General features: G+C 36.5%; 1 protein-coding gene across 1 annotated transcript in view; it reads right to left on the minus strand.

The window, feature by feature from the left end:
* Window positions 1-13,225, minus strand: part of CACNA2D3 (calcium voltage-gated channel auxiliary subunit alpha2delta 3) — a 409,143-nt gene that overhangs the window by 141,513 nt on the left and 254,405 nt on the right. The window contains exon 12 of the mRNA XM_054387292.1: window positions 5,173-5,251. Coding sequence (XP_054243267.1) covers window positions 5,173-5,251 — 79 coding nt within the window. The remainder of the gene's footprint in view (window positions 1-5,172; window positions 5,252-13,225) is intronic.

Below are 13,225 nucleotides of genomic sequence, written 5' to 3' on the forward strand. Positions count from 1 at the left end.
ACCACTAAGAAATTCAGAAAACTTGAACAGAAGCACAAATATCCTAATCATCCTTTCTCTTTTCTTCCTTCATCTTAAACTAGTGTACAATGGCTATAAGTGAGGGCTAAGACACTAAAAGGAAAGAGCAGAGATTCTTCAGTTTTCTGTAAGAGAGTTAGAGGGGACCTCCACATATGTTCATCTCTTTTTCTCTTTCTACCAAACACATACTTTCAGTTGTCCCCATGGACAAGTTTTCAGCTGGCTTAAAGAACAGACTTAGCCACTGTTTTGTTTCAGATTTCTATGCAATCCCACATCACAAGTCCAATACTATTTGCTGGCCTGAGTTTATGTACTTCGGTTCATGGTATGCCAGTACTGGTGCTGCTTTTGTAGCAGTGTGCAAAATTACAGTTGGAGCAGACATCTGCTTGCACTGAGTAATGTACAGTGAATAACAGGGCAACACCTGCAGTTAAAGACTTTATATGTATGACTATATTAAACAATGTCTGAAAAACTACAGGAGTTTGACTACTGTTACATCTAAGGTGATAGAAAGGTCTTGGGGTTTTGGGGTGTTTTTGTTGTGGTTTTTTTTTTTCCTTTAATGAAGCAGCATTTTTTTTTACCCCCATACAAATTGAAATCAATTATTTAACACTTTTTAATGTCATACTTCATTAAAACTGAAACCTTAAAGACTCAATTAAGAATCTCCTTCATGTCTATGCCTTGAAAATTCTTTAATCACAGCCTAAAAATTACCTTTGAGATAAAGAATACTTTGACATAAAATAAGCATGCATTCTGATTGTCTTCTGAAATGTTTGTGAGTTTTTCAAGTGAAAAATTTTGGCTTGATTACTCAAATAAAAATCAAGAAAAACTTAAGAACAGAAAATAGTACTTAATGTGAAACACTTCAGTGTTATTCTGTACAGGCTTATACATGTAACAGATTTCTGATAACAATAAATAGTTTTATCTTTTTTGCTTGTTTGTTCCTTTTGTTCTTTTTTTTTTAATATTCGTCATGTGGTTGTGTATTACATTAGGTATTTCTCTCAGTAATATTTCTAAGAATGCATGTAATATCACAACCTACATAGAACTCTCCAAGCAGCATGATACAAAGTATTTATTTCTTCTTGTAGTACATATGAATCATATGTCTAAACAGCACAACAGTTTTTAAGCTTAATTTTCTAAAAAGAATAGTAAGTCTAAATCAATTTCATATAAACTTAAACCCTGAGAAATAAAGGTCTCAAAGACAAGTGAAAATTTGTGACTATCCCAAGACTGAAAGAATTGATATTGGATTTGGAAGCAGCCAGATGGCAAATCAGCACATACCTATTGGTATACCTGCAGTTGCAGACTAGCCATGAAATGCTCCTTGCCTAGTGACTATGACATCTAAAAAAGTCACAGTTAGCAACTACAATTAGTGCCAAAAAATCCATTTTTCCTTTAAACTATAGCTGTGTTGAACAGATTTATTCCTATACCAGGCTACAACAGATGAAAAGTTGAAAGTGTTAAGAGACTTTATTCCTTTTTATCAGATTGCTTCAAATAACTGCGCATACTGAAATACAAAAATTGCTGCTAAAGGTATGTACAAAGCAAGACATAGATGAAGATGGTGTTAGAAGACACAACCATATGGATTCTCTCCAGGTTCTTCATAATGTCATCTCAGGGCTGGATTTCATTTGTAACTTCTGGGAGAGCTCCTCTCTTGCATTGAAGATTTTGTCTGTTTAATCTCCTTATAAATATGGTTTGTATTTTTGTAGTTCATATTAGAAAAATCTACAATGATTTGACAGTTTCCATAACTGTAAAAATATGAAAAATTAAGTAAAAATAATTATAAAAATATGAAAAATTACTTGTGTGAATTCATGGTTCATCTATTTACTTTGTTTCTACAAGAATTTGTTTTAAGTTTTATCTTTCTTTTCAATGAAGTGAAGAGAACTGCAAATGCTACATGCATTGTATTTTCTGTATTTTTAAAATGCTTGTTCTAGTATTTCTTTTTCAATCTTTAATTGGGATAATTCTAAAAGTTACTTTACTACAAGCTAGGACGACATTAGGTAACATTCTCTTAGTTCATTTTCTCTGTATATTTAGACTTTTTGATGATTCATATGTTTGTGGCTGTGTGTAACAAATGTCAAATATCACAAGAAGTAGTTTCTTAAACTGCTAAATTTATCCCTCTTATCCACTGATCAGACGTGCCCCATGGTTTTAAAAACCTTACTTTTCCTATATCAAGGTTTAATCATCAGATAAAGACATGCTCTGAAGTTCCTGAGCATAGCTGCTCAGGCCATGCAAGCAATAGCAGCAAACCCACACTTGAATTTTTTCATACTAACACTGGCATTTCAGTTTCCTGGTGTGTGAATTATGCCACCTTAGAGCCCATTAAAGTCAGCATGACTTTTTTTTCTCCTCTGCAGTATGAAAGAAATCACGAAGGAAATGCGCAAGGTTTGGTAGTGACAGTCATGCAATCTGTATAATGAGGTTAAAGGCAGACACTTATGCTCAGCACGTGAGCTGCTTTTTCCACAGTATGCAGTCCTTGTCATGGTTTTGGTTGCTTTGCTTTTCTTTAAAATGGCTACCATTAGACTCATAACTTTTCAAAATGCCTCCAATGGATTTTTACATGGAGTGCAGTGTTTTTCATTTTCTGGACACTGTGCAAAATAGATGCAATATTCTTGCAACTAATAAAACATCAGAATTTTAAAATCCTCTTTGCTTAGGGACTAAGGAGAGAATTCATTGTTTCACTGCAGCTGTAAAAGTCCCATGGAGAATAGCCCTCCTCAGCCCCCACCTAAGAGGCCTCTCAAGCAGGTGAACAGTATCTTACTGGCTGCCTGCCACCCCCCACAAGAGCCCACAGTGCACGAGGTGCTGGGGTCATGCTAATAATGGGAATGGATATGACTGGGGCTTCCTGTACGCAGCTCTCCTCTGCTAATACAATAGTCTATAAACTGCTACAGCTGGGGCACAGTTTGCCTCAGGGCTGATCTGTCCTCTGCTGGCAGTTAGAGACACTATCTGAGCTCTGATATGCAAAGCATTTTTCTCTAAGTTGCTTGCTCAGCCTCTGCTCCTTTGTACTGATGAATCCTCTCCTTTGTCCATTTTACAATATGCCAACCACAGTGATGAGCTGTAATAAGTGACTGCTGAGGGAAAGGTAGTGCCTGCCTGCTTTGAAACCTGGCACATGTCCACTAAGCACTAGGAAACTTTCACCTTTGTCCACTTCAGAATATTATTAAATCTTTATGCTTCTCCTTTATGTGCACTTGCTTATGATACTGAAGAGTAAATCACTGCAAATTTCACAAACCGCTCTAGGGGGACTCTGGGGTTCTTGAACATTTAAATGTATTTAAAATGGTTTGGTGTTTTGCTTCATTAAGCCAACTCCCTCTAGATATGTCCTACTTAGACATAAAAATGCAACAGAAAAACATGCTTGGGGTTTTTCCAAGGTTTCATTGTCAGAACCCAGAAGCTAAAGGAGTTTTGCAAGGTGGTATGAATTTCCCCTGTGACCCATTTTGAAGGAAAGGACTGCTGTCCACAGCCCAGTCAGCTGGAAACCCTGCAAACAGCTTTCATCTATGTTGTGCTTCCAAGGGGAAAATCACTGTGAGGAAAATTGATTTTAGGGTCATTGACCCTTGGTGACAACAATGTAGTTTGGCCCACCCATGCAAGTAGTAAACTGCAGTCCAGCCCCTGAACCCATCTTTAGACTAGCTTTACTACACTTCTCATCTGTTCTGCTGTAATCCTCCATTTCACTAAAAGAAAATGGATGAGCTGTAGCTGAAAACTGTAAAAGGTCTGATTCCATGCTGTCTGACATAATAACTTATGCTGTTTTGAATGGTAATTTTTCAGAGCTATAAAAAAAATGTATTTAATTACTGATGAGAGGTGAAAGATTTTTGCATTGTAATGTATCAGAGAGCAGGTATTGTAACTGTTTAACCAAGAGGGAAAAAATACAGAAGAAGCAGTCATTAAGCTGTTTAGAAGATTCATATGAGTAAGATTCTTACTTAAAGCAACATGGCTCTGAAAAGAACAAAGTAGCCCTGAGGAATGACAAAGGTGATCACTTTCCCCCCCTCTGGAAATAAGGAAGACGTGGACCAGATGATTTGCCAAGGCAGCCTGTATTGCCTGGTCCTAATTTCTGAGTTGCTGTACTTAGATCTTTATGAATCTGTAGAGCTGGGCTAAAAAGCTAAAAGATTTTGTTGATTAAATTGTCTTCAAAAAGGATGCTTCAAAGGATTTTTATACTATTATTTAAACTAAATTATGGTGTAATATTAGATGATTAAGACAAGACTTCAAACTGAGTAATTTCCGTCAGCTGGACATAACAGTAGTTAAAGAAATAATGACTAAATGGATAGCACCTGATGCAATTCATCATGATGTAACGTGGCACAATGGAAACAAAGAACTTTTTTTTCCCAAGAGGAATGGAAAAGGAAAACCTGAAGATTAATTAGCAGCTTGGGGTTTTTTTCCACATCATTTTTACTTACATTAGTCATTCTTTTTACTGTAGCATCTCAGCATCTTACATGTTTTAATGCTCCTTCCTTTAAAAATACAAAACTCTTTTTTCAATTACACTGTCAGTTCCTCAAGAGATAGGATGCCTGGTGCTTTATACACTGTGCCTAACTCAACAGGACTTGCACCCAGTGCTCTTAGGAACCAAACACAAGTAACAACAGCTATAGTAGAGAAAAAACACCTTGAAATTAAAGTTTATTCTCTGAACAAAAGTTTAAGATCACATCATTTAAAAGCTTTCTACCTACTAAAAAAATAAATGAAACCTAACAACAACAAAAAAAAACCCCACAAACCACCAACAGCCCACATTTCAAAATTGGTTTTGTTTTTTGGGGGTTTGTTTGTTTGTTTTCCTTCTAAATTATATTCCACAAGATAAAGGACCCTTTTCCTTCTTTTCCTTTCCTGAAAAAACCACGATCTATCCTCTCCAACTAGTCGTCAGTGACAGTGTCTGTAGAAGGGTCAGATATGCAGGAAGACTCAGTAACAGGGTTTTGAAAACAAGGTTTTGACAGTGGAAGGTTAACTAACCTTTGTTAGCACAGGCCATCCACTTCAGGTTATCAGCAAAAGCAGCTTCTCTTCCAATCAGATAGGTAAAAATACGGACCTGAAAGTACAATGCAAAATGTTGTCAGTTAATACTACGTTTAAAAGATACAGAGGATCCTCAGATTCAGAGATGCAATTCATATGGATAGACCCTTTCTTAAGAAAGTACTGGTTAAACAGCACAACAGGCAGGAAAAAAAAAAAATCTCTGCAGTAATGTCTTCACAATAAAATATGGCTTTTGCTCTGTACAACTGAATGGCTGATCTCTTTCAACATTTTTAATAACTGACATTTAACCGAATCTGTGGTGAACTGATTTAAGTATAAGCAAGAATAAACTGAAAACATTGGAGTACAAGGCAAAACTGCATGTTTCAGACAAATGTGTTCTGCACTTGGGAATTCTGCACTAGAAAATTGCTATGGTGTAGAGGAAGAGACACTTAATTAGCAAATACTTCTACAGACATAGGATCTGTAACATCAGGCAATCAAATTCCCCTCAGTTTTCAAGGTTTGCATGACACAGTATCTTTATCACCTTAGAAACAGGTACCCACAGGTGACACTTGTGCTATCAAGTGATAAATAGCAGAACCATGTGTAGGGTTGCCACATCTGTTCAGGTTGGGTCAGTAAACACCTCTATGTGAGTGCTGAGCAAAGAAATCTCCATCCTGGGTCCCAACATTTTCCAACTAGAAATCTCACCCAGTTTCGTGCCTTCTTCATCTACCATCTGATGTAGTTGGGTAAGATGGAGCATAGTGAATCTCACCAAGCTCACGGCAAGACAACTGGGAATTGCACCTGACAGTTGCATGTAAACCCTATATGCTGCTCAGTGTAGTGCTTGCCAGCACTTCTAAGACTTATACCTCTCATTCCATGTGTCTAAACCTCCACAACCATTTTCCCATCCCCCAATGATTTCTCCAGGCAAAAGAGACCAAGTGCATATTGGACCATATTAGAAAAACAAATAAAAAGCAAATATTCCCCTTTACTTCATTATAAGATTACATTCTGGAATACTCTAAAACAGGACACATTTAGTCACAGTTACCACTGAAACTGTCATTGAAAATTGACATTAGGTACCAGATTTAATATCCACCCATATTCTTGGACACTCTGCAACACAAACATTGTTAGGGAAATACTGTTAATAGTGACCACCAAATTTTCTTTCTATAATGAAGTAACTAAATGAAAACCGTATCAGAGCAGTTCTGCTCTGAAAAAATGATTCCATGAAATGTCTATTCAAACAACACAGACATAGCAGTATAGCTTACTGAGAAATATACATAGTACTGAGGCATATCACTGAAATCTCTATAACTGATAATAGATGAGGAAGTATAAAGTGTCTCTCATTCTGTGATTTGTATTGGACCTCAAAGAAAACAACATAATAGAGGGCATGAGCTTTAATAAACACATGCCCTATATACATACATATACACTGATACACCTCTGTCAAGTTTCTTATGATACAAGACTATGGTAGGACCTTAATAATTCTTTTGAATTCACGTGAAGAGATCATTTTAATCAAGGAAGACTGAATAAATTCAAAGTTGTTATGGGCCAGTCCCCAAACAACTCAGTAACATTTACATAGTCTACATACAACGAGAAAAACACCTTTCGATATCCAAGTGCTGTGACTGAACCAAAAGAGCTGAGAAGGAATCTGCATCAGAGAGTGCAAAAAAAAACCAACCAAACAAAAAACAAACAAACAAAAACCTATGACAGAAAGAGAACCCTACAGTTCTGGATAATTTGGAAAGCTTTGTAAGATATTTGAGAGAGATACCTGAACCTAAATATTTTCAATGTCTGACCTGTAAAATATGATCTCAGCTATATTAAGACTTAACATGAAATGGTTAGCTGTGAAAAAAGGAAATACTCTCAGTCAGAAGCACTAGTTTTGAATTCTTGTATGCTAGCTACAAAACTCAAATTTGGAGATGTTTTCTGGTTCACTAAATGCAAAGTAAAGTTTACTCCAAATGCAAAAATTTTAATCTTTGGAACTATACTTGCCATTCCTGCACAGTACGGAGCTCCTACAGATGTGCTACAGACTACTAACTTAGGTCAACGTTCACAGAAAATGGAGTGAGAACTCCACAGTACCATTACAGAAACTGAAAGGACAGTGGAACTAGAAACATGAATGGAGCTTGTGACTTTCTCACTTCATATTTTTCTAACGCAGGTGTTGAATAGCAAAGAGTACCATTTGGGATTGATGCATTTTAATTATCTTCCAAACAGCAGCTGTAGAAACCTCCCATATACTACCTTGTTATTATGTCTCATTCCTCACCTAGAAGGATCACCTCTGGGAAGGAGCACTCCATTCAGTTGTTATTCTTACTAAAAGATTGCTGCATAAGCTCAAATGATTCTGAACTGTAGAATCATAATAAGCAATGGTCCAGACTGCTTGTCCACAGTAAGCTAGTGAGAAGCAGCACCATATATCAACAGCACAAGTCGTGTTGGCAACTACTCCCATGTTCACAACAGAATTAAATAATACCAAGGCATTGAACCACCAAGCTCAAAGTTGAGCCAAAAATGAACACAAGTCATTTTAAACTGGCTTTCTCTCCATTTTTCCAGCCTCTGTTTTACACTCTTCTTGTCTTACGTAGGCACAGTTCATGGTTTAAATTACACAGGTAGTTTTCTCTCTATTCTTTGTTGCATGCCCTCAAATTTTGGGGAAAAAAAAAAAGAAAAAAAAGAAGAGAATACTTCAGAATATCTGAAGTTTGAACCTTTAAACTCTGGAGAGAGGGCGTACATAAAATCTCAGAGATGCACATACTCAGCCATTAGTGAGGAAACCTGAGAATGATGACTTAACTGACAGCTATTTCAGTGCTAAACACTTCATCTGAAATATCCACTTAACAGTTTCATCCATTATGCATGGAATAATCTGTGGTCCCTGAACTGTCCTCACCTCTGAAACTTCATTTAACCAGCAACATAGCAAGGAGAATAGGGACCTTCTTCTATCTGTGTTAAGCAAGACAAGTCAATCTGCAAGATTCTACACACTGGAACTTTAAAGTCATATCTCTGTGCCAAACAGCTGGTAAAATAGTATTTCCAGAAACTTAAAATACTGTGTGGAAAGGGAAATGGGACTTCTGCTTGCAGCTGACAGTGCAGACCTCTGTTTGCAGCTGCAAACTATTTCATAGACACCTTCATCAAAATAGTGTTTCCTTTCTGGCTCAGCACGAAATAAAAATAGTCCTGTGGCAAGAGCTATGGAATTTAAGTTATAAGTGGGATATATAGGGATGGAATTCAAGTTCCCCTAGTTATAAGCTATGGTGGTCTAGGAACACCCCAGCTACTCTCTGCATAAATGAGCAAGTGGCCTGATTGGGAACAATGGATCAATGTGAGAGTAAGTAATTGCCTGAACAGCTAAGCAACCTCACCACAAAGAATTGGCTTAATTGGTACAGGAGCTCTCAAAGTGGGAATTCGAAACACTCCCGGAGGTTTTCCCAGGCAACTCATGCTATGGCTAGACCACACAAAAGGCACTATTTGTATACTTCAAAGTATTAATTAGCTACTTTGTTGCAGAAACTAGCTGTAACTTTTTCTCTATGCAGTTTGATTAATTCCTGCTGTGAAATGACAAAACCATACAGAGAAAAGATACTTGCATTGTATCATAGCAGAAAGCCTGAGGAACAGCCACATAAGAGAGTCTCTAGGAACATACTTAAGATCGTTAGGAAATTATTTGTACATAATTTAAAATAATAAATAGCAGTGAATCATTCTTGTACTGAAGTAGAGACAACGACAGGCTGTCTGGAAATAAAGATTTGGCACAGCAGCAATTCAGAGCATCTCACCCAATACAGCCGAAGACTCTGTTGTAAGGACCTTTATCATATAGACAGTATGTGACCATCATGTTAAAGATGCTTGATTCTCCACTTGAATATTGCCCTATCCAAAGAACCACCCAAACTGTTTAACATTCTGGTCTTTGCAACAGTCTCTCAGTGTTGTACTGATCAAAGCACTTTGACATTTGTTCAACAGCTAAGAAAATGACAGTAGGAAGAGATGAGACAAGAGCTGGTCTCGATTTGATTTACACACTGTAATTCAAGATTCACAAAATCAATTATTTAATTGCCTACATTTTGTGAACCCAGTAATTAAAAAGGCTGACATTTATTTAGGTCTCTTGCATTTGTTAATACAACTTTTCAGAAAGAAAAATCATCAGTCTCCCTTAACATATTTTAACTTGTGCTGCATACTGCCATCTGAGAAGTGAAGGTAGGCATCAAGGAAAAAGACAACTCATTTTTGTATTGACATTTCTTTTCCCAGTCTGTTTAACACATATCTAAAGGGCATTGAACATTTACACATATTAAGGTACTTTTTAAATAATAATAATAAAATTAAAGCAGAGCAAAATAATTAATAATTTTCATGAGGAGCTGGTGTCAATCCTATAAATATAACTCCAGAGGTAAATTCTCAGAGTCTGTTGCTGAAAAAAATCCCCAACGTTCTGGTTCACTCTCTTCTAGTATGACTAAGAGAGTACATTGGGGAAAAATACAGGTAAACTTAACAGAGCTTAAGGTGAAAAGAAAAATATTCATTTTTAAATTCTCATGTATATTCCTTTCCAGTTTTTTCATTCAGAAAAACAGCATTAGAGAGGTTCCCTATTGTCTGAAATCTACCAAGAGATAAAAAAAATAAAAGGGGAAGCAGGGGGAAGGGGAAGGCAAAAGTTGTACAAGCTGTAATTTTTGGTTGCAGAATCGACAATTGCATCACGTTCTAATTTGCCTTGGTTAACTTCTGCTTCTATTTCTCACTATTTCAGTTTTATGTCGTGAATTACTTGTCTCTTCAAAACAGCTTCTTCTGTTGACTATGAATTTTTCATGCTCCATTTCCTCTTCCCCTTTGTTATATTGGAAATATTCTTAAAATTAGTTACCCAGGATAAACTTATTAAATTATCCTATAAGCCTCAATAACTGGCTTCTCTTCCTTGGGGTCCTTCTGTTTGATCTCCTGATGCCTTTTTTAGGTTCAAATTCTGAAAGTAAGCAACCTAAACTTACTTCCAGATTTAGAAAAAGATTAAGGTTTTACTTAAGATTCCACTGCTTGCCTCCCAACATTACACTATGCCTGTTGGCACTTCAAGACTGGTCTTCAATACCACTTCTTACATAATCTCATCCTCCTGTTTGTCTCTCTGCAGCATCTTTTTGTATGGCTGTACCTAAGAAGACACCAACAAGAAAAGGGGAAATCAATTGTGGCTCCCTCTGTTAAGGGGATGACACTAACCCACCACACTTTCCTCTGGGAAACCATCTGGATGCAGTTAATAAAGGTTTTTGAGTTTCATACTGGATCCATTCATCAAGATAGGTGAGATCCAAATTCAAAAAGTCTGATAGGGCCACAGGTCTTTGCACAAGTCCAGAAAGAGAAAACTTGAGTTTGTAAAACATATCAATTTGGGCGATGTCATAGCTTCTAACTTTAACCTACATACACAGCAACCTGAAAAGTAATACATGAATTCCAAGTGTTTGCCAGTGTTTCTGGTTGTTGCAAAGAACAATGAACAGGCATGGGAAAAGAGCAGTAGAAATACAAAGTTACTCTACAAACTTCATCTTATCTTTGGATATCTTCATAGGTTTTAAATCTTTCGTTCTTTTTTTATTAGGAAGAGCTGAAGAAAATTAGTTAAGGATCTTTGCATTAGTAAGTTAGCAGGAAATTCCATGAAGACAATGCTTTAAATGAACACACAATTCTACTGGTGAGGGTTACAAAGCCCTGTGATACAACACAAGACAGCAATATCTTCTACCCTATTAGAGACCTTTACCCTATAAGGTGCTGAAAGACTCAACTTATGCTGCACTTAGTGCAAGGAAGCCATGAAATTGAAGCCATTACCTCATGAAACTGAATCCTTAAACATTAAGTTACTTGGTAAAAGGTTCTTCACTGTTAATTTTTCTCCTGTAGTGTTTAAAATACCTCTTTTGGAAATCACTACATTAATACATTTCCTCATGTTTTCTCCTTCCTGCAACTGCACTCCATCCAGACAATTCTATAACAGTGAGTTTTATTATAGCAATATCCAAACACTATGCATTGTGCCCTCAGTACTGATGGGACACTTAACAGAAACAAATCCCAGACAGTTAATAGGTCTATTTAACTAGGAAACATGATGTTGTAAGCAAAAAACAGTAACAAAGAAAAACACTTAATCTGTCTGGGGATCATCAGGCAGCTGAGCCCTGCTTTCCCAAACATCCTCATCCCAAACAGCTCTTTATATAGACCTACCTCAGAAAATATGTGCAGGAAAAGAGGAAATTGATGCTACAGTTAATCCCTTGTGGTCAGGGAACAGCATTACTATGTCATGCAGGCCTGCAAGGAGCATTTCTAGACCTGCCCTCTAGGTCTATGGTTGCTGAGAGTCACTTCAAGAAAACTGAAGACGATATTGCATGAGGGTATTTCTCATGTCAACATTCTTTGTGGATTTAGAGAAAACTACAATGCAGTTCAAGTTCTATGAAGAATAGTTTCCCACTGTGAAATTTCACCTAAGATCTTAGGAATATTGTCAGCAGAGGAAGACCAGATATGCTCTTTTACACTGCAAAAACAGAGCAGGTCATGAGACAGTGCTGAATACCCTATTTGCACAAGGCTTATTGCATCCCTAAAGAAGTTGGTGTGATTTTGAAAGGAACGGAACACTTCAGGCCTTTTAAAGGGACACAAGTTCTATCCTAAGGTATAGGTCACAAAGGACTCTCAGGAAGATCAGTTCCCTTGCAGGCAATGGTCTTCAAATGACTCATCAAGAACTTGTAACTGAAGATTCATATGAAGAGATATAGTAGAGTAAATAGACCATATTTAATAGCCGGTTAAGATTTGGCATTTAACAGCAAAACAAATAAAATAAACCCCACAATATAGGTCTAAGAAACATCTAATACTTTCTAGCTTATCTTTCCTGCTTAGTGTGCAACATGCATTCATGATGTTAAATAAGCAACCAATAATGTACAAAGTGCAATGCATCTTGAATGTGCTAAACGCTCTTTAGTTGTTTGAAAGTTAATTCAAAGAAAATTTTCACAGATTTTGAGAATATTGAACTTTTGGGTTGAGATCATGTCCAGAAAATGACATCAAAGACTACTTTTGAAAAAGTTATAATTATTTAAAAACAAAAAAACCCCAAACCAACTACAACAAAAAACCCCAAACAAAACAAAATCCAAGATTACCAAAAAATATCTTGATGCCTTCACTAACATGTGCTTTTGAGCATGAGCTAAAACCTTACTTTGAGATCAATGGGTTAAGTGTGTTTTAAATATTGTGGCTAAAATCTTTACACAGCACCACCAAACACTGTGTATATACTACATGCTTTTATTGAAGCACTATTTTAGAAATATTTTTACTGATTTTCATAGAATTTTATTTATTCCAGTTTTTATATCCTTCCACTGCTAAAGGCAGCCATAGTACGAGTTCAATTATATGGGGTATAGAGGGAGAGGAAAATTTTAACTCACGCTATTATAACTTCCAAAAATTACCTGACATCAGTTATCTATCATAACAATGTTACTGTTTCAAAGTAAAATATGATACTACTTATTTGAGCTAGGAACAAGTTCTGTGCTCTTACCTGAAAAGCAAAAGAAATTTTTCTTTCCAGTCGTGATATGCAAGATACCAGGTCAGTCATTACTAATCATTAACAGCCAAGCTTGGATGACTAGCTAAGGATAACTGAACTACACCTATTACTGACACTTGTCAACACGCTGAATTTCATGAAGTATAGAACTGATGCTTCCTTCCTTAAATGCAAAACAAAAGCCTAAATTAACTAACTTGTTTGAATGGAGAGGAGGAGAAGGGATTAGAGCTG

This window comes from Indicator indicator, chromosome 15 (genome assembly GCF_027791375.1).
Source record: "Indicator indicator isolate 239-I01 chromosome 15, UM_Iind_1.1, whole genome shotgun sequence".
Taxonomy (NCBI): domain Eukaryota; kingdom Metazoa; phylum Chordata; class Aves; order Piciformes; family Indicatoridae; genus Indicator; species Indicator indicator.